The sequence below is a fragment of the Cavia porcellus genome, unplaced genomic scaffold (genome assembly GCF_034190915.1).
Source record: "Cavia porcellus strain 051 isolate PalLab524CR breed Dunkin Hartley unplaced genomic scaffold, mCavPor4.1 scaffold_13, whole genome shotgun sequence".
NCBI classification, from domain to species: domain Eukaryota; kingdom Metazoa; phylum Chordata; class Mammalia; order Rodentia; family Caviidae; genus Cavia; species Cavia porcellus.
Window position 1 is genome coordinate 30,330,679 of NW_026947496.1, and position 21,609 is coordinate 30,352,287.

A 21,609-nucleotide genomic window follows, 5' to 3' on the forward strand; every position below is an offset into this window, starting at 1 on the left:
AACAACAAAAAAAACATAACAGTAAGAAAACACCTGTTAGTAGATTACATATTATCATCTTGAAAATAGCTCCTCAAATCACAGTATCAAAGAATACAAGGTGGACATTCAAACAGGGAGACTGCAAACAGCTGTGTTCAATGATCCAAAAACATTGATATAGTCAGCTATTTAACACCCCTAAACACACTTGCTGTTATATCCGTTAGAGCTCTTTTTCTTTTTTTTTTTTTTCCCTCTCTTTTTTACAACAAAATTTACACATTTTGGATTTTATTACTCCTTAGTGCTTATTACTTTTTGGGGGGGGGGGAAGAATACAGTCAAATATGGCAAAACAAAGCTGTCAGTCAAAACCAAGGATAGACATAGCACATGGTGTAGAACAGAGTACAAGTTTATCAAAAATGGTTATCAACGTTGTCCCTTGTTTCCTTAAAAAGAATTGTCTATCTCATTAGATATTATAAAGTTGGACAAAACAGTAGAGAACAAGACCAATAAAACTTAGGCATTGTAAACATTATTGGACTTCCAAAGAAGACAATAGTCAAACCAGAATGGGTATCTTAGTGAATCTTATTGTCTTCAAAGTAGTTGCCTATGTCTTCAAACTTGATACTATCATATAGAATGGAACAGAGTCTAATCAGTCAAAACAAGATCGTGGGAGTACTACAGGACTTCAAAACAAGTTAATAGGAAATCAAAAAGAGTTACTATTTATATATCCTAATTTTTTGAATTTTTTCTTTAATTAAGACAAACATAAGAAATGACTAAATAATTTTTTTAAAACAATAAGGGGGAGATTGAGATAAAACAGGACATAACAATATAACAATAGAGGTCACAGCATGACTGTTTCAACAACCTAGTACTTCACCACCATATAACCTGACTTAATAGTAGTTTATACTGGTATATTTTGATTGGTTTTATTCCGTTTTATTTTTCTTGGATTTTTATCCTATTTAAAATTTTTAAAAAACACTCAACATCATTGACAACTCAAGGAAGGCAAATTAAAACAGCAACGAAATTTTATCACACATTAGCAAGAATGCCTACCATAAAGGACTCAATGAATGCTGGTGAGGCTGTATAGAAAAAGAAACCAAATCTTTTCTAGTGAGAATTGCAGTTGGTATTAGCACTATGGAAAGCAATATGGTGAGTCCTCAAAAAACAAAAGTACAAGTTCCTTTTGAGTTTGCTATTCCCATTCTAAGTATTTTCACGAAATAGTTTAAGTTATACCACAGTAACACATATATACATGTTTATAGCAGCATTTATAATAACTAAATTTTGGAAATAGCCTATATGCCCATTCACAAATGAACACATAAAAAGTGACATTTATATACAATGGAGTATTACTCTGCTATAAAGAAAGATAAACTTAAGGCACTTTTAGGTAAATGGTTGCATCTCAAGGCTATAATCTTTGCCTCCCTCCCTCCCTTTTCCCATGTTTGCCATACAAAATGATCACACTCATCATAGGGATTTCCTACTTGTAGAAAATATATCTTTTTTTCTTTTTTTTAAATTTTATTTAAGGAGGAAAAGAAAAAAAAGCAGAGAAAGGGTACAAGTTATACAGAATTTCAGAAAAAAAATAAACAGTAGGAAATCACTAGTTAATGGATTACATATTGTCATCTTAAAAATATTTGTTCAAGTTACAAAATTAAAGCTTATATAGTGAACATTCAAACAGTGAGACCAAACAGTTCTGTTCAGTGATCCAACAAAGCTCAGTAATATCATTGTCTATCTTATACACTTAAATATACATGCAGTTATATCATTTAGAGCACTTCCTTTTCCTCTCTTTTGTATAATGACTGTTATACATTTTGGGTTTTATTGCTCCCACAGTTCTTATTGCTTTTTTTGGAAGAGAGTAAAACCAAATGTGACATAACAGAACAGAGTCGGTCAAATCAAAAGGGTGGACATAATAGATAATGTAAAAACATAATACAAGGTGATCAACAATGGTTACCATAGTGCCTCCCGCTATCTCTAATAGAATTGCCTATATCATCAGTTATAATAAAATTGAACAAAACAGTAAAGAACGAAACCAACAAAACCAAAACATTGGAGACATTACAGGTCTTCAAAAGTAGATAATAGTCAACCAGAATGGGCGTCATAATGAATCCCACTATCTTCACAGCTGTTGCCTATACTTTCGAACCTGGTACTATCAAGCAAAACAGAATAGAGGAACATCAGTCAAAACAAGATGGTGAGAGCAATACAGGGCTTCAAATCAAGTTAATAGTAAATCAAAGTGGGTTACTATAATATATCCTGCTATTTTTTTATTTATTTTTCCCTTAATTAAAAGGATAAAAATAAAAAAGTAAATAATAAAATGGAGATTGAGATAAAAGAGGGCATAACAACAAAACAGCGCAGAAAAAAACATAACCATTTAAGCAAAATAGTGTTTTACCACAAGATAATCCCAACATAAAAGTAGTTATCATATTGTTTCGTTCCTTGAAATCTTTGAGTATAACTTCATATGCTGTAGCATCAAATATATCAAAACAATATAAAACCATTCAAGAGAATGACAGTATTACAGGGTATTTAGAATCAACTAACAGAAAATGAACAATGATTTCTGTATAATCTCCTTGTCTATAAAAGTTTTTGTTTATACTATCATTTTGTTTATACTATCATAATAAAATCCAATAAGATACAACCTGTTTAGACCAATGGAGACAGAAGAACAAAAGTTTAATGAGACTTCAAAACAAGATGATACTAAATCAGTATTACCTGTTAAGATGTCATTTTCTCCAAAATAGCTGTTCTTATCATCCAGTCTTCTCTGCCTCATTTCTGTTGAGCTCTTTTTCTGTCATTAGTTGTCAGTTTGTCTTCCTCATTTTGTTTTCTGCTCCATTCATTGTGGCCTCTCTGCTGTTATTTCTGGATTCTTCGTATTTTTCTTTTTTAGAATATCCTGCAGTATTCTCTGTAAAGTTGAATTGGTGGCTGCATATTCCCCTAGTTCCTCTTTATCCTGGAAGCACCTTGTTTTTCCATCAATTTCCAGGGATAGTTGTGCAGGATATTTCAATCTTGGCTGGAGGTTATTATCTTTCAAAGCTTGAATTATTTCCCCCCACGCTCTTCGTGATTTGATGGTTTGTGCCGAGAAGTCTGCTGTAATTCTGATGGGTGTTCCCTTGTAAGTGATCTGTTTCTTGTCTCTGATGGCTTTTAATATTCTGTTCTTATATTGGATTTCTGGAATTTTGATTATTATATGCCTGGGTGTAGCTCTGTTTGGGTTGTAGGTGACTGGGGTCCTGAATACTTCATACATCTGAGTATCTTTATATTTTTCTAAATTAGGAAAATTCTCCTGGATTATTTCTGCGAGTAGCTTTTGTAGTTCATTTGTTTGTGTCCCCACCTCTTCTTTAGAAAATATATCTTAATTCTTCAATTTTCCCATTCCTCTCTCCTTCAACACTTATTCACAATTTACAATAGCTTTAATTCCATGTTTTCCTCTCATTCTTTTTAAAAATGTTTCTTTCCCATCCAAATTTGTTCCCCTCCCCATTTGAACATGTTCCTCTTACTTCCTAATATCTATCCTCCATTTTGCTTTTCCTTTGTGCCTTGGGTTTCTCACATAAGAGAAATAACATGTTATTTAAACTTTTGGGTCCAACTTATTACACATAAAATTGTGGTCCTAAGGTGCATCCATTTCCCTTACAATTCTCAAGTTCGTTCTTCTTTACGGCATAGTGCTCTGCTGCATAAAAATAGAACATTTTCTTTATCCATTCATCACCGGTGGCCATGTTAGCTTTTTCTAAGATTTAGCTATTATGAATTGTGCTGCTATAATTGCAGGTGTATATGCACCACTATGGTGTGATGCTTTTAACTCACTTATTGTTTGATTTCTAAATGATATTCTTTTGGACTGAGATGGACCCTCAGGGTCATTTTAATTTGCATTTCTTTTTATATATATATATATATTTTTTTTTTTTTTTCTGGTACCGGGGATTGAACTCAAGACCTCGCACTTGACAGATAGGCGCTTATGCTGCTGAGCTAAATCCCCAAGGTTAATTTGCATTTCTTGAGTGACCAGACTTAACTTTTTTTTCTGTTATGTATTTGCTATTTGTACTTTTTCACCTAAGGGCTATCTATTCATTTCAGATGCCCATTTTTCGATTGGGTGTCTAAATTTGTCCAAATCTGGCTTTTATCTCTAGAGTTTTTTTTTTTTAATGACTTCTTCAATTCCTTTTACTGATATGAGATTATTTAGGATTTTTATACTTTCTTGTTTCAGTATCAATAGCTGATAGGGATGCATGAATCTGGTCATTTCTTCTGAATTTTCCATTTTGTTAGAGTACAGGTTCTAAAAATATTTACCATGTATTTGAATTTCAACAGAATTCATTGGAATATCACCTTGTTCATTTCGAGTTGCAAAGACTAAGGTTTTTTTTTAACTTGGTAAGTTTGGCTAAGGGTTTGTCTGTTGCATGAACTCAAAGAATGAATTCTTGAATTCATTGATTTTTTATGTCTTCTAGTTTCAGATTTAATTTTTGCCCTGATCTCATTTTCTCACAAATTATGAAATATGCATATTGTTTAAATTTACATTTCTGTAGTGATCAAAGATACTGAAATTTTCACTTATTTATTGGACATTTCTGCGACTGTTTCTGAGAAACATATACCCACTTGAATTGCCCATTTTTAGATTAGGTCTTTTATTCTAGAAAGTCTAATATATTTTTAGATTTCATTTATACATATTATACATACTAGTTATCTGTGCAAGCAAGTATTTTTCCATTCTGTAGGCTGGTTGCCCCTTTACACTGTTCCTGGTTTCCATTCCTGTGTAGAAGCTATTTAAATTGAAATGATTCAATTTGAGATTCTACACAACATATCCTGTGCATATGGGGATGTTTGCCCAGGGCTGTCTTCAACAGTTTTAACTATTTGACTTTCAGATTGTTTCTACTTTAATAATTGTTAGATCCTTGATACATTTTCTTTATAAATTAGTATGGGAGGGAAAATCTTGCGAATCACCAGTTCTCCAAGCAATCATTTCTTAAATAGGATGACCTTACTTCAGCATATGTTTAGCAGATTTGTCAATCACCAGACTGTTGAATATGCTCCAGGTTGTTTATTCATCCTCTAACTTGCTCCACTGGTGCACATGTCTATTAATGTGGCAGTACATGCTATGTTTTTTCACAGAAGCTTAATAACATGAACTGAACTCACAAAATTTGATACTTCTTTCTTTGCTCTTCTCAACCAATATAACTTTTCCTGTTATTGGTCTCTTTTGATTTTGTATGAATTATAAACTTGCTTTCTTTGGTTCTTTGAATTTTTAGTATTTTAATTGTGATTGTATTAAATCTGTATATTCATTTAGTAACCACATGGATTTGGACAATATTTAGTCTAACAATCCAGGGTCACTGGACATATTTCCATTTTCTGATGTTGCCTTCTATATCTTTTTTCAAAGTATAGCAGATTTCAAAATAGACATTTCCTCTTCTTTGTTTAGTGTCTTTCCTAGTATTAATTTTTCTTCTTTCTGGTGTAAATAGTATATATTTCCTGGTTTTACTCAGTGAGTTCATTATTTGTGTACAATTTTATTAAGTTGTTAATTTTATCATGCAACATCACTCATCGGTTATTAATTCCAGGTGTTTCAGTGGATTTACATTTTCAGTGTAGAGAGCTATGTCAACTGCAAATAAAAATTTTTTTTCTATATGTATCATTTATATTTCTTTCTGTCCCTGAATGCTGTGGCTAAACTTTTGAGAAGTATATTAATGAGGAATTATTACAACAGATATCCTTCCCTTTTTCCCAATTTTTTAAGAAAACCATTCAATTTTTTCCCAATTTTATGTTAACAAGATTTGCACAAATGATTTTTACCAGATTGATGTAAAGGACATGCACACCTATTTTCTTTTTTTTTTTTTTTTTTTTTTTTTTTTTTTGTGATACCAGAGATCAAACTCACAACCTTGCACTTGCCAGGCAAGTGCTGACACCACTGAGCTAACTCCCCGGCCCCATGTACACCTATTTTCTTTAGGGTTCTTTTATAAATATATAATGAAAGATTATTGGATTTTTTTTTTTTTTGGTCTTTTTCTCCTTTTTATCGGTACCAGGGGTCGAACTCATGACTGCCTGCTTGCAAGGCAGGCGCTTACGCCGCTGAGCTAAATCCCCAGCCCCGATTATTGGATTTTACTGAAGACTTTTGCATCTATTGAGATGGTCATATGATATTTTGTGGTGTTTGTTAGTCTCAATTTTGTTAATTTCTGATCAGGTGCTTGTAATTTCTTCCCTAGCACTTCATTCTTTGAATTGTTCTTGTATTTCTAGGACATTAAGGGGTATCATAAGGTAATTTACATGGACTTCCTCTGTATTTCTGAGGTGAGTATTTTCATAAATAATCTACGCACACCATCCTATATATTCATTCCACCAGAAGTTTGGCATCATTGACTTTATTATGTGTCTTTTTTTTTTTCGGTTTTTTTTTTTTTGAATCTGAAAATGACTTGATAAGTTCATGTAAATTGCACAGAATAGTGGATTACATTTTGGTGTACTGCAACTTGCATATAATATACATTGATTTTTTTTTTTTTTTTGGAGGTGCTGGCTTGGCTTCCCAGAGTCCTAAGTTCCAACATGGAGTGGATCTCAGGAGACACTGCTAGTTCTCCCCCTGGGAGGGCTGCAGTGGGCCACACTACCGCCGCTTACCAGGGAGGGGAGGTGCTGGCTTGGCTTCCCAGAGTCCTAAGTTCCAACATGGCCGTGGATCTCAGGAGACACTGCTAGTTTTCCCCCTGGAAGAGCTGCAGTGGGCTAAACTACCAGCGCTTACCAGGGAGGGGAGGTGCTGCCTTGGCTTCCCAGAGTCCTAAGTTCCAACATAGCGTGGATCTCAGGAGACACTGCTGTTCTCCCCCTGGAAGGGCTGTAGTCTGCCACCCTGCCTCAGCTTACAGGGAGGGGAGATGCTGGCTTGGCTTCCCAGAGTCCTAAGCTCCAACCTGGCGTGGATCTCAGGAGACACTGCTAGTTCTCCCCCTGGAAGGGCTGCAGTGGGCCACACTACTGCGGTCTTTTTCATTTTTATGGGTAACAGGGGTCGAACTCACGACTGCCTGCTTGCAAGGCAGGCGCTTATGCCGCTGAGCTAAATCCCCAACCCCTTTATTATCTCTTTTTTAGCTGCATGAACATACTCAACATTTCTGAATTTCCTGTTTGACATTAAAAAAAAAAAATGTGTCCATCACCATGGGAGAAATGATCATTTTGAAGTCAATGGGTTTTGTGGACACCTGTGTTGTCTGTGCTTGAAATTCACTATCACATGGAAGCAAAAATTAGAGAGAAAAGAATAACCAATTCTAATACTAAAAATTATAATGGAAAATAAAGGTGCTTAGGATAAAATGTCTTCTAAGCGCACTATTGCTTATGTGGCTGGACTATCAGTATACATTATGGATATTTCTGATGATGTAATTAAAAATAAGCTGCAGTAAAATGAACCACATGTTCAAGGTTTCAAAATTGATACTGCACCTCCAATATAGTATATTTCTTGAATTATGTAAGAAAATATTTCATTTTAAAGTAAATGAACTTATGGTATTATCTAATTGTCTAAATATTATTAATCTATTATCTTATTCTCCATATTGTGGATATTTCATTTGTCACTAATATTTTCACCTTGACAAAGAAAAGTCAGGATATAAATCCATGAGGAATTGAGCAGCTAGCATATTCATAAACAAAGCATCCCAGACTATCCCACAATACACCAGTGTTAAGAAGTGAGAATTCGAATATAATTCAAGGATAGCAGAGGTGGCCTATCCTGGGCAGCCATCACTGATGGCCGATGACTGAGTTTTATGTGGCTGAATGTATATAAACTACTTTCTTCAGTCACCAGTTGTGTTTGTTGATGATGACAAAGACTCTATAAATTTCTGTAAAGCTGGCAAAACAATACAATAGAATCTCAAAAATTACTCAATTTCTTTTTTTTTTTTACTGAACTGATTTGAGATTCATAGTTTAAAAAATGATTTTTAAGACTAAATGGTTTTCACAGCATTAGAGAATAGAATACAATAGACTGTTTCAACCTAAAGAATAGAAATCATTCTCAACTCTCCCAAAACTTTCTTTGCAAAACTCTTTGTTGAGGGGCCTGTGATTTAGCTTAGCAGCATGCCTGCTTGGCAAGCATGAGGTCATGACTTCAATCCCCAGTACCAAAAGCAAGAACTTCTTAGTGACATTCAAAACATAATTTATATCTTGCAGGAAGATAAATTGTTGTAACTTATTATACTTTTTTGAGAAAATAGGATCTTCTGTTCTCTGGCAATGGAGATTTACAGCACACCCACCCACCCACATACACACACACACACATATATTTTATGGTGACTGATAGATTATCACCAAAATAAATTATGGGATTATGACCATGAAAAATAAATTTTCATGATTAAAACACCTATAATTTTGCATAGTATAATAATGGCCCTGATAACAAAAATAGGCAATATGGAATACTGTCCATACAATACAACCTTGGTTTGCAACTATAATCCATTCTGGAAACATGCTTATAACCAAAACACTCATATATAAAGCACTTTTTCCCCTAAGAAGTAATAGAAACTCAGATTAGTCATTGCACAACTCAAAAATATTTATAGGAAAATTATTACAATAGTATAATACAAAATATACACAAAATGCACAACAGAAAACAGATTAACATGCACATAGCTTTCAGAATCTTCATGGCTGTTATGAGGGACAGAGGAAAGACAGAGTTAATGTACACGATGTCTTCCACTATCACTAACAGAATCACTGATACCTATTGGCTCAATGGAATCTTCTTTTTCATGTACTTTTAACAAAGAACATATGGAAGGACACATGCTTTTGCCTCCTTCTCAGTATTTCAAGGAAATGCATCATTGCAGTTATTAACAGATTCATTATTCCCACTGATACAGCTTTATTAGGGTGGTGCTTTCTACAAAATTTTGCAGTCTTCCAGATTTCACACCTTCCTAATTTCACTTGAAAGGTTTCCTCTAGCTTTCTACCAGTCTCCCTTGCAGATGATATCTCCCTCTATAACATCTTGCAGTTGAGAGTCAATCACCCACAATCCCTCAGTGTGCGAGAGAGAGAAGATCCGTTGGTTCATGTGACAGCACAGCCATTTGGCATGAAGTACCAGTCATATTACAAGACATCACTAGTTGGTCAAGATAAAATTTATTAGAAATGATTGATCATCTTGCAGAATACTCACAAAACATGATCCAAGCTTTTACTTCAACCTGTAATTATGTTGGGATATATACAGATACCTTCTTAAAATATAGAAAACATGACATTTGCTAGAGTGCAAGTTGTTTGGAAACTATCAAATTCTATGTGGACATATATACAGAAACTTCTTAAACTATGCATTATACTTGTAAAGTATAAAATCCAATTAAAAATTCTTTTGCTACAACAATGGAAAAATTGATAATATACACCAAACTTTTCAATAGAAGCTAATGGGAAGATGAAATTTAACAAAAAATTGGTTCTAGTATATTACATCATAATTATTAAAAACAATGAAACAAAAAATAACCTACAGACATACTGAGCCTTACTGAAATATAAGAAATATAATTCAATTCACCTGTGGATCTAGCTTGCTGAAAAATAAATAAAAACTTGTCACTTAATTTGATTAAAAGACAATATTAAACTTCCATATTATTGCTTAAAGAACACAAAGAATTATGTGACCACAACACTCAATTTTAAATGTGCACTTACATATCTTTAATCCAAGGAGCTAATTTTAAGAGTGAATGTACTATGTTTATATTTAAGATATCTCAGCTGGTTGTATATTTTCTGGAGAAATAATTGACATCATATTTTTATAAGACTTACATACGTTTTTTACTATGGGACAATTTTTCAAAAGGTTTTGAAATTAATGATCTTTAACTGACATTGTGCATTCACAGATCCTATATGCACTGTTACATTTTGGACAACTCAAGACTTGTGTACTTCAAAGCTGTTCCAGATTGCAAAAACAAACAAAAAAAAGACTTGTGTACAACCCTTATACTGTTTTCTCACAATATGTAATATAAATAACATCAAAATGGGTGTTGGTGTTTCCACAAATATACATTGATATGAGTTTCTCCTCTAGCCAGGGCCATGTTTCCAAGAAAGATCATAGAAAAATGACTTCTCACACTCTGTGAAAGCACAAACTCTCAGTGAAAGTTTCCGTATGTGTTCTGATGTGATGGGAAGCACAAGATATTTCTCACCTCATCTGTATATTTCCTTTAGTGTGAGTTCAATTGAGTAATTTACCAAATTTGACAACAGACATATGGCTTTGCTGCCATGTAAATTATTTTATAGAGTAATTGCATTGAGATAAATCATTTCCCACATGGCTCACATATTTTCAGATTCTCACTCATTAATTCTTTCATCTAATTATACCTAGGTACCTTGATTTTTGTTTTACATTGCTTATAGAAAAAGGTATTTCCTCCACTGTGAATCTTTTCATGTTATTGCACAGCATTTTATATATTCACAGTTTCTTATTTTTTAATGTTTATAATGCTTACTAGAATACCTGAAGTCTTCACATTGCTTAGGATGATTGCTATATATTTTTCAGTGATTGTTTTCATGTAATTGATGACACTGGTGTGTAACGAATGTATCCCAATATTGCTATGTAAATAGAATTTTTCCCCAATGTAATGTTTTAGGTATTTCTCAATTACTACGTGTTGAAAGCTATCTCACATCACTTACATACTGTTTCTCAGCAATGGGAGCTCTTTCATGATTTTCACAACTACAGCGGATTGGGAATACAATATCAAACATGCTACATACAAAGAGTCTCCCTTCAGTATGAATTCTTCCATGATTTTGAAAATTACTTTGTGCATGAAAGCTTTCTCACAATACTACATACAGAGTTTCAACCCAGTGTGAACTCTTTCATGTCTTTTGTAGTAACAGAGTGAGCCAAAAGCTTTCCCACACTGCTTACACACATAGTGTTTCTTCCTAGTGTGAATTCTTTCATGTTTTTGACAATAACTTTGTGCACTGAAAGCTTTTCCACATTGCTCACATACATAAGGCTTCTCACCAGTGTGAGATCTCTCATGCACTTGACAAGACCTTTGGGCACTAAATGCTTTCCCACATTGCTCACATACATAAGGTTTCTCCCCAGTGTGAGTTCTTTCATGTGTTCTGCAGTGAGCATTTGTGCCAAAAGCTTTCCCACACTGCTTACATAGATAGGGTTTCTCCCCAGTGTGAATTCTTTCATGTATTTGACACCTACTACGTGTGATAAAAGCTTTCCCACACTGTTTACACACATAACATTTCTCCTCAGTGTGACGTCTTTCATGTTTTTGACAATAACTTTGTGCACTGAATGCTTTCCCACATTGCTTACATATATAAGGTTTTTCTCCAGTGTGAGTTCTTTCATGCATTTGCCAAGATCCCTGGGTATTAAATGCTTTCCCACAATGCTCACACACATAGGGTTTCTCTCCAGTGTGAATTCTTTCATGTACTTTACAATGACCCTGTGTACCAAATGCTTTTCCACACGGTTTACACACATAGGGTTTCTCCCCAGTGTGAATTCTTTCATGTGTTCTGCACTGAGTGTTTGTGCCAAAAGCTTTTTCCACATTGCTTACACACATAGGGTTTCTCCCCATTGTGAATTCTTTCATGTATTTGACGCCTACTACATGTGATAAAAGCTTTCCCACACTGTTTACACACATAACATTTCTCCCCAGTGTGACGTCTTTCATGTTTTTGACAATAACTTTGTACACTGAATGCTTTCCCACATTGCTTACATATATAAGGTTTTTCTCCAGTCTGAGTTTTTTCATGTATTTGCCAAGATCCCTGGGTATTAAATGCTTTCCCACATTGCTCACACACATAGGGTTTTTCTCCAGTGTGAATTCTTTCGTGTACTTTACAATGACCCTGTGTACCGAATGCTTTTCCACACTGTTTACACACATAGGGTTTCTTCCCAGTGTGAATCCTTTCATGTGTTCTGCACTGAGTGTTTGTGCCAAAAGCTTTTCCACATTGCTTACACATATAGGGTTTCTCCCAGTGTGAATTATTTCATGTATTTAACATCGAACATGTGTGACAAAAGCTTTTCCACATTGCTTACATACGTAAGGTTCTTCTCCACTGTGCGTTCTTTCATGTACTTGCCAAGACTTCTGTGTACTAAATGCTTTCCCACAATGCTCACATACATACGGTTTCTCTCCAGTATGAATTCTTTCATGTTCTTTACAATTATTACCTGTGCAAAAAGCTTTGCTACAATGTATACATATATAGTTTCTCCCCAGTGTGAATCTTTTCATGTGCTCTACACTGAGTGCTTGTGCCAAAAGCTTTCCCACATTGCTTACATATGCAGGATTTTTCCCCATTGTGAATTCTTTCATGGTTTTGAAAAGCAAACTGTCTGCTGAAAGCTTTCCCACACTGCTTACATACATAGTGTTTCATCTGAGTGTGAGTCTTTTCATGTATCTGAACATCATGGTGAGAATTAAAATATTTTCCACATTGCGTACATACATGTGTAGCAACTCTACTGTGATTTCCTTCTTGAATTTCAACGCAGTGGAGTGTACTAACGGCTTTTATATCTTGCTTACATTCAAAGGACTTCTCTTCTATGTTAGTTCCTTCAGTGCAATTAGAGTACAATTTTTCACTTTGCTTATATTTATAGGCTTTTGCTATAGGAGCTGTCTTAGCATGCTTCTGAAAGGACTGCAATTCAGTGCAGGCTTCCTCATGTTTGCTACAGTTAGACAGCTTTTCCTGAAGTCCCTGACACTCACACGCTTTGAGTTCAGTGTTAGCTAGGATGTGCACCTTTGCTGATGAGTGACCAATCAAGGGCTTTCCACAGGAAAAGCTTTTACCTGGTTTCATACCGACTGCTTTCATGTACACATTACCATCTGGAGACCAGCAAACCATTTCTTCAGGAAACCATGAGAGAAACTGATGCCATTTCTTCACCTTGTCACTTCTGCAAAAGAAAAATAAATAAATAAATAAATAACACATGTACTAATCACATTTGAAAGTGTCATTATATGAATAAATCAGGAGTTCTACTCTGCTAACCCCTGAAAATATTTAATCATGATTTTACTACACTTTTTCAGTGATGCCTTGGAAACCACTTTTATTAAAATAGCATTTACTGAGTATTCATATTTGACATAGTTGCAATATATAACACTTTCCTTTTGAAGAAATTATACATATACGGGGCTGGGGATTTAGCTCAGCGGCATAAGTGCCTGCCTTGCAAGCAGGCAGTCGTGAGTTCGATCCCTGGTACCGATAAAAACGAAAAACACACACAAAAAAAAAAAAAAGAAAAAAGAAATTATACATATACATGCTATATGCTAATTGTCTTTTATATATTTCATCTTTGATCTATACCCTCCTTCCAATGAAACTCTTCACTTACTTTCCATTGTCTGCTTCTAATGCCTCTCCTTACTTTGTCTTCTTTATTTTACTCACTGATTTACTTTTTGTTTTTCACAAAATTTCTGTCTCTGACACATTTTATTTAATGTTATAGGCTCAATATCCATCTATTCTTTTGGCAAATAACATCATTTTATTCTTCTTTATGGCCAAATGCTATTCCATTTCATACACATATAACATTTTTGGTGCTGGAGATTGAACCCAGTGAGATACACCCCCCCCCGATTATATAATTTCATTTTGAGTGTCTCATTAATCATTAAGGCTGAGCATGAATGAATGCATCTTATTGGCTTAGCTTCCCAGAGTGCTAGGATTGCAAACATGAATCCTGATGCTTGAACTATTGCATATCTCCTTAACATATACATCTATGAATTGACCTCTACTCATTATCTAGATCATAATTGCTACAAACACAGATATGCATGTGTCACTATAAAATGACTTCTTAAATTTGTGGAACATATACCTAGGAGAATAGTATTCGTATTTTACATTTATAAGGAAACTACATGCAATTCCATAGCTATTGTACTGAAATGACATTAACACCAATGATATAGGAAGGTGCATCCTAATATTTTAAAACCTGAATGAACTAAGTGATTCTTGAAAGATTGTTAAAAACAGCTGTTATCAGGTAATCCCACCTCTCAAGAAGCTGAGACAGGAGTATCACTGTGAGTTTGTGGCTAGGTTGGACTACAAAGTAAAGTTCAAGGCCAGCCTAAACTGCATCACAAAAAAATGTATAGAAAAGACAAAAAAAAATCCCCCAAAACAAAAAACACCACAGCTATTACCATAACAGGGAATTTGTTTACATTTTGAATACTTTCACAGCATTAGCAACTTTACAAATAACTGAAGCATACACAATACTTAAATACATCTAGCATTGCTACATGATTTGTTTCATGGGAAAGTGATCTTTAGAAAATACACACATGTATGTATAATCAGATACTCTGAATGTGCCTCTCAATCTAAACAAAAAATTTGTTTCATATTCACCTATAATCAATTGCTAAACACAACTTCATATACTTACAATCTAGAACATGAAAACAATTAGTTTATTCTGATATATTAGATAATATCACTTGGGTCATAATGTTTGTACTTCTTAAGTGTCCAATAATGTAATACTTTAAATACTCAATTGTTATGGTATAGACTCAATGCGTAGCATCTTTGGAGTGACTTTTAAGGTCAAGAAATTTGAGCATAAAATAAAATACTTAGCAATCAATGTAACAAAGAATGTAAAAGACCTACATATTGAAAACTACAGGTGGGAATACAGCTCAATGGCACAGCACATGCCTGGCAAGCGCCAGGTCATCAGTTCGAATCCCTGTACAAAAAGAAAAACAGTGGGGGGAAAAGGAAAACTACACACTCTGAAAAGAGAGATTGAAGAGGATATCAGATAAAGAAAAAAATAGCCTTTGCTCTGGGAATGGAAGAACAAATACTGTGAAAAGAACAAATACTATGTGGCCATACTCCCAAAATTGTTTCACAGATCTGATGCAATCACAATCAAAATACTACTGACATACTTGACAGATCTACAGAAAACATTGCTAAAATTCATTTAGAAATTAAATAAAGAGACCTGGAATAGCAAAGGTAATCCTGGGCAACAAAGACAAGGGCAGGAGGCATTGCAATCCCTGACTTGAAATTATACTACAGAATTAATCTGATAAAAAATCAGCATGGCACTGGCAAAAAAACAAGATCTGAGGAAAAATGGAACAGATTAGAAGATACAGCCACAGCTATAGAAACACTCAGCCAGATCATCTTGGAAAACGGGGCCAACCGTGTTCACTGGGGGATGAGATACAGCCTCTTTAATAAATGGTGCTGGATAAATTGGCTTTCCATGTGCCAAAAACTAAAACTAAACCCATGTGTGTCACCATGAACTAAACAAACTAAACTCAAAATAGATCAAAGATCTAAACATTAAAACAAGGGCCAGGGACTTAGCTCAGCGACATTAAGCCCTACCTTGCAAGTGTGTGGTCATGAGTTTGATCCCTGGTACAAAAAAAAATAATAATAAATAAATATTAAAACTGAAACACTAAATCTGCTGGAAGGTAAGATAGGTAGAAATTCTGAAGACACAGGGATAGGCAGAAAGTTCATGAACAAATGGGAAGTACTTCAAAGAGTCAGGAATTGGGATCTGATTTTATTAAAAACTTTGGTACATCAAAAGAAATCATCAACAGAGTAAAAAAGAAAACCCACAGAATGAGAAAAAATTTTAGCCAACTGTCCCACAAAGGACTTATATCTAGAACATAGAAAGAATTGAAAAAAATCAGGCTCCACAAATTCAAAGACCCAATCCAAAAATGGGCATGAGATGAACATGCACTTCTCAGATGAAGAAATGCAAATGGCAAATAAATATATGAAGAAATGTTCAACATCACTGGTCATTTGAGAAATGCAAAATAAAACAACACTGAGATTCCATCTCACTCTAGAAAAAATGGCTGACATCAAGAAATTAACCAATGCCGGGTGTGGTGGCTCATGCCTGTAATCCCAACACTGGGGAGGCTGAGGGAGGAGGATCGTTGCGAGTTCGAGACCAGACTGGGCTACAAAGTGAGCTCAAGGCCAGCCTCAACTGTATAACAAGATCCTGTCTCAAAAAGACAAAAAAAAGAAAAGAAAAGAAATTAACCAATAACAATTCCTGACGGACTGTGAGAAAGAAGGGATATTTTCCCATTATTGGTAGGAGTGTAGACTGATACAACTCCTGTGGAAATCACTGTGGAGTTTTCTCAAAAATCTAGGATTGGGGTTTCATTCAACCCCACTACTACTCTTGTAGGTATTTTCCCAGATGAATTAAAAACATCATACCACAGTGATATATGTGGACCCATGTTTATAAAAGTAAATTTATAGGGGCTGGGGATTTAGCTCAGCACCAGCCTTGCAAGCGCGTGGTCGTGAGTTCAATCCCTTCAATACCATTTTTAAAAAAGTAAATTTATAATAGCTAAATCTTGGAAACAACCCAAATACCATCAACTGAGGAATCAATAAAAAATGTGGTATTTTTATACAATGGAATACTACTCACTTATAAAGGATAAACTTGAGGCTTTTATAGGCAAATGGATACAACTTGAGACTATACTCATAAGTAAAATAAATCAGACTCACATGTGTAAATAACTTATTATCTCTCTAATGTAAAAAACTGCAAGAATAAATATGATCCAAAGTGTACAACAGATATTGTGAAAGGAAAAGGGAAAGGGAAAGAAACTGCTCAAAAGGACAAACAGCTGGGACAGGGGAAAAGGGAAAAAAAACAGAAGGAAAAATTATACACACACAAAATAGATAACTGTGCTACTAATCTTTGTTAGTTCATCAACAGTATGGTTTGTATTTTCATTGCTAAACCCTTTATTTCATGCCTTATATTTCACAATCTGAACAACTACTTTGAAGATAAAAATGTGATATATTAGCCAGTGTTAATATCCTATTATTTTGTTTTGAAATGCTGTGTCATCATTTTTATTGTTTTTATTTTTTGTTTTTAAAATAAAAAATATTCGAACATAGTCAAACTTCTACAGTATGCTTGGTTTTAATATCTGTGTTCACAGGGGCTGGGGATTTAGTTCAGTGGCATAAGCACCTGTCTTGGAAGCAGGCGGTCTTGAGTTCGATCCCCGATACCAATTAAAAAAAAAAAATTTCTGTTCACACCATGACACAAGGAACTTTTTTTTTGGTCATTTTGAGACAGAGTCTCTATATGCAGTTCAGGCTGGCCTTGAGCTCACTTTGTGGTCCAGGCTGGTCTCGAATTCTCAATGATCCTTCTGCCTCAGCCTCCCAAGTGCTGGGATTACAAGCGTGAGCCATCACGTGCAGCATAAGGAACATTTTTATGTGAGTATACATTACCTTAGATTTCTTTGGCAACTTTTGTACTCATCTTCAATTTGCTCATCATCCTGGTTTCCACTAGTATAGAAACAAAAGTGCAATGTTGAGTTATTAGGCTACATAAAAATCAATTGATTGGGCTGGGGATTTAGTTCAGCAGTCTAAGTTCCTGCCTGGCAAGCACAAGGTCATGAGTTCAATCCCTGGTAACAAAAAACAAAAAAACAAAAAATCAATAGATTGGATATAGATTCTGGGTACAATGTGCCCATGGCTGGTAGACTCATTAAAATACTGCCATTTTCCAATGAAATAAATTCACTGATACACAACAACTAATACTCTCTGATTTCATGAATGAGACAGTGATTGACTCCTTACCTACAGCAGACACGTTCCTAAAGGTTTCCCACATCACATCTCTGAACAGCTTCTTTCGGGATGGATCCAGTAAAGCCCACTCCTCCATGGTGAAGGTCATAGCTACATCCTCAAAGGTCACTGCCTCCTAAGTCATTAGACATATATTTCCAAAAAGAAGAGTGAGATTCACAACAATATGAAGCATCTGAAATCTATTCATAAAAAGCCGACATTAGGGCCAGGGATTTGCCTCAGCAGCATAAACACCTGCCCCTGGCAAGTGCGAGGTCACAAGTTAGATTCCCGGTTAAAAAAAAAAAAAGCTGCTACTAATGTTTACTTCATGTCTTGTTTACCAATCACTTACTTATTCTACATCCATATGGATGTTCACACAGAAATTGTCATTCAATGCTATAATTCACTGGTTTTCCTACTGGTTAACCCTACTTCATTTCTACATTGTCTCTAAAGCTTGAGTCCTGCAGAAAGCCTAAAAGGTCAACACCCAAATAAAAAACTACAGTGGAAAAATACCTAAGGAATTGCTCTTAGAGATCATAGAAAATATCCCTTTTCACAACTTACTACTTAGAGAATTACCCCTAACTTCTCAGACTGTATTTAGGAAACATTTCAGACAAAATTAACCTGAATAGTAAGGAAAATTAACAAACGATAATTTGAAATGTCAACAGAATATACTATAGTTTTTATTAGAAAATGTAAGTGTAAACATAAATTAAGAAAGACAGGACAGGAGATTTAGCTCAGTGGCATAAGTGCCTGCCTTGCAAGCAGGCAGTCGTGAGATCCATCCCGGGTACCAAAAAAGACAAAAAAAAAAAAAAAAAAGAAGAAGAAGAGAGACATTATCTTGGGGCTGGGAATTTAGCTCAGCGGCATAAGCGCCTGCCTTGCAAGCAGGCAGTCGTGAGTTTGATCCCTGGTACCGATAAAAATGAAAAAGACAAAAAAAAAAAAAAAAAAAAAAAGACATTATCTTGCAGCTCAAGGACATGAAACAGTCACCTATGAAAGATAAAAAATTTCTAAATTACTTTATGGGAGAAAAACTGGGAAATTGATATGATCAAAAATATATATGTAACAAATACCAATATTTCACAAAATTAAGAATCACCAATAATAAAAGAAAAAAGAATAATTTTGTCACCAAATGACACTGCTGATTCATCAAACAATTACAACTGGTATTTTTAATGTTTCATAATGTTAAGAAATAATAAACAGGAGAGTGACAGACACTGGCCATCAGGAGGAGTGTAGGTTAGAAAGTCAGAAAGCAGAGACAAATATTCACCATGATTAATGAGCAGATATTGTACATATAATGCACTAGTCTATACTATCCTTGAAAGAAGTGATTTTTATGTTCATAGTTGTAAAAATATGGCATACAAAAGCCAAGAGCACATGCAAAGCAATGTTACATTATTGAGAACTCAAGCATGTCAGGGCAGAACTCTCAACTATGTACCAAATGCTTTCACAGAATTAAGGCAGCAACCTGGCCTGAACTGTAACAAGGAACTCATTGTGAAAATTCACTCCCACAAACAGAAGTTCAACTAAGTTAAATAGCTGTTAGATTCAAAGTTGTGAATGCCGCTAGGTGTAGTTGCACATGCCTATAATCCCCATATTCAGGAGGCTGAGACAGGAGGATCACTGTGATTTTGAGGACAGTCTGGGCTACAAAGTCAGTTCAAGGCCAGTGTGAACTACATCGTGAGACTGTCTCAAAAAGACAAAGTTGTGAATTCCTATGCTTTTTACTGTATTATCTTTAATTGGGGCACAAATACAATCAGTGCTGAGGTCTAAATATTCTCTGTAAAAATCAAAGATGAGAGGCTGATGCAGGGAAATTGCTGCAAGTTCAAGGCCAGCATGGCTACATGGTGAGTTCAGGGTGAGCCTGAACTACACAGCAAGACCTTATCTCAAAAAATGAAAAATACAAACAAAAAAACCTAAATAAATAAATAAATAAATAAAACAAAGAGTAACTACACAGAACTCCACTTTCCAGGTCGCTTGAAAACACAGATGCGGGGAGACACAGGCCAAAGGCGTGATTGAATCTGAGTGGGATAAGGAAGAGACCTTGGAGAACAACACTTCCTATACTCTTGGATTGCATGGTTAGAATTTAGAGGGCAGGATTGTCCCGCACAATCTGTGGGACAAGTCTGCAGGACTTGTCCTCTGACAAAAATTCTTATACACTATGAGGCAAAATGCTTTTCTGTTCTCATGTACTTGAATTACAAATAAAAATCTGGAGCTCTCCATTGGTTTCTATTTCCCCGAGGCTCTTTATACCCTAGAAGCAGTCCCTTTAAGCTCTCAAGCTCTTGGTAACTGAAATCAACACTGTCTCCCTGTGACATTTTTTGTCCTGTGCATAGGCTGCATACTGCAACACATACAAAGAATGTCTTTTCCCCAACAACAGAAAGTAACTTAAATCAGTAACATGAATATTGCAAAGGAGAACATGGAGGTAGACCCACAGAGGGTAAATCACACTTAAGAAACTCAGAAACGTAACAAGGGCAAGAATACATTTACGGTTCCTGATGAACAAGATCAAGAGAAGTTTGAAATCCTAAGGGTAGGTTTTAGACATGCTGAAAGTTTGACTTTTATCTGCCTCAGCACTTGCCAGAATCTCAATAATAAGAGATAAACTGCTTCACGCTTCTGCAGCTGCAGGGGAGAGAACAAATCGTCTTGAAATTTGGTGTTTTAAAATAAGTTCTGAAAAAATAAAATAAAGTTTTTTAAAAAGTTCTGAATACAAAAACAGTATTTCCCCAAAATCTAAACCACGCAGATATTCCTAGTTCTTGGTGGCAAGTGAAGCATCAAAGTTCAAGCACTCCAATCTGTCTCCTTCAATACTAAAAAACGAAGATATGATTTTGACTTTTACTCATTAATTAACTCTTTGCTTATGAGAAACAACAGTAAAAATCCTAATACACACACACACACACACACACACACACACACACACACGCACACACACACATATATATATATATGAAAGCACTGCTCAAAAATGAAAAAAAAAATTGAGGAAACAGTGCCTGAAAATGTTACGTGGACTATCTCCATAGAGACAATCAGGTAACTATCCAAGGTATGGCAAAAATGAGTAGAGGCACCCGAAGAGAAATTACAAAACAGGAAAACATTCTTTGTAGAAAATAATATCAGCCATATAGAAGTTACACAATTGCAGAAAATAAATGAAATGACTCTATTTCAATAGATTTAATGTGCACTGACGAATAAACTATGCTCAAATGGACATCGGCGGTCCACTTATTTGTTAGAGGTACAAATGGTAGAATTACTGACACAACTTGTACAGAGAATGGAAAGTAATTTTGAATGTGCTAAGGTACTTTAATTCTGAAACCACAGTGTTATTTCAAAGTGAGCTAGGTAATTTCTGAATGGGTATTTCAAACACTGAAA

The 21,609-nt window shown here is 35.0% G+C and overlaps 1 protein-coding gene across 1 annotated transcript; it reads right to left on the reverse strand.

The window, feature by feature from the left end:
• Positions 1-8,826: 8,826 nt before the first annotated feature.
• LOC134478529 (zinc finger protein 491-like) lies at positions 8,827-18,935 on the reverse strand. The gene is made up of 3 exons (XM_063260012.1): positions 18,115-18,935; positions 17,752-17,811; positions 8,827-13,306 (listed from the first exon to the last, which is right to left on the reverse strand). Exon 3 carries the CDS (start codon positions 12,288-12,290, stop codon positions 11,160-11,162), a length of 1,131 nt encoding a protein of 376 aa, XP_063116082.1. The 5' UTR covers positions 12,291-13,306; positions 17,752-17,811; positions 18,115-18,935; the 3' UTR covers positions 8,827-11,159.
• Between the last annotated feature and the right edge of the window lie 2,674 nt (positions 18,936-21,609).

Excerpts from the sequence above, each read along its gene's own strand:
- LOC134478529 (XM_063260012.1), bottom strand. The coding sequence starts at position 12,290 with ATGAAAGGATTCACACTGGGAAGAAACCCTATGTGTGTAAACAGTGTG.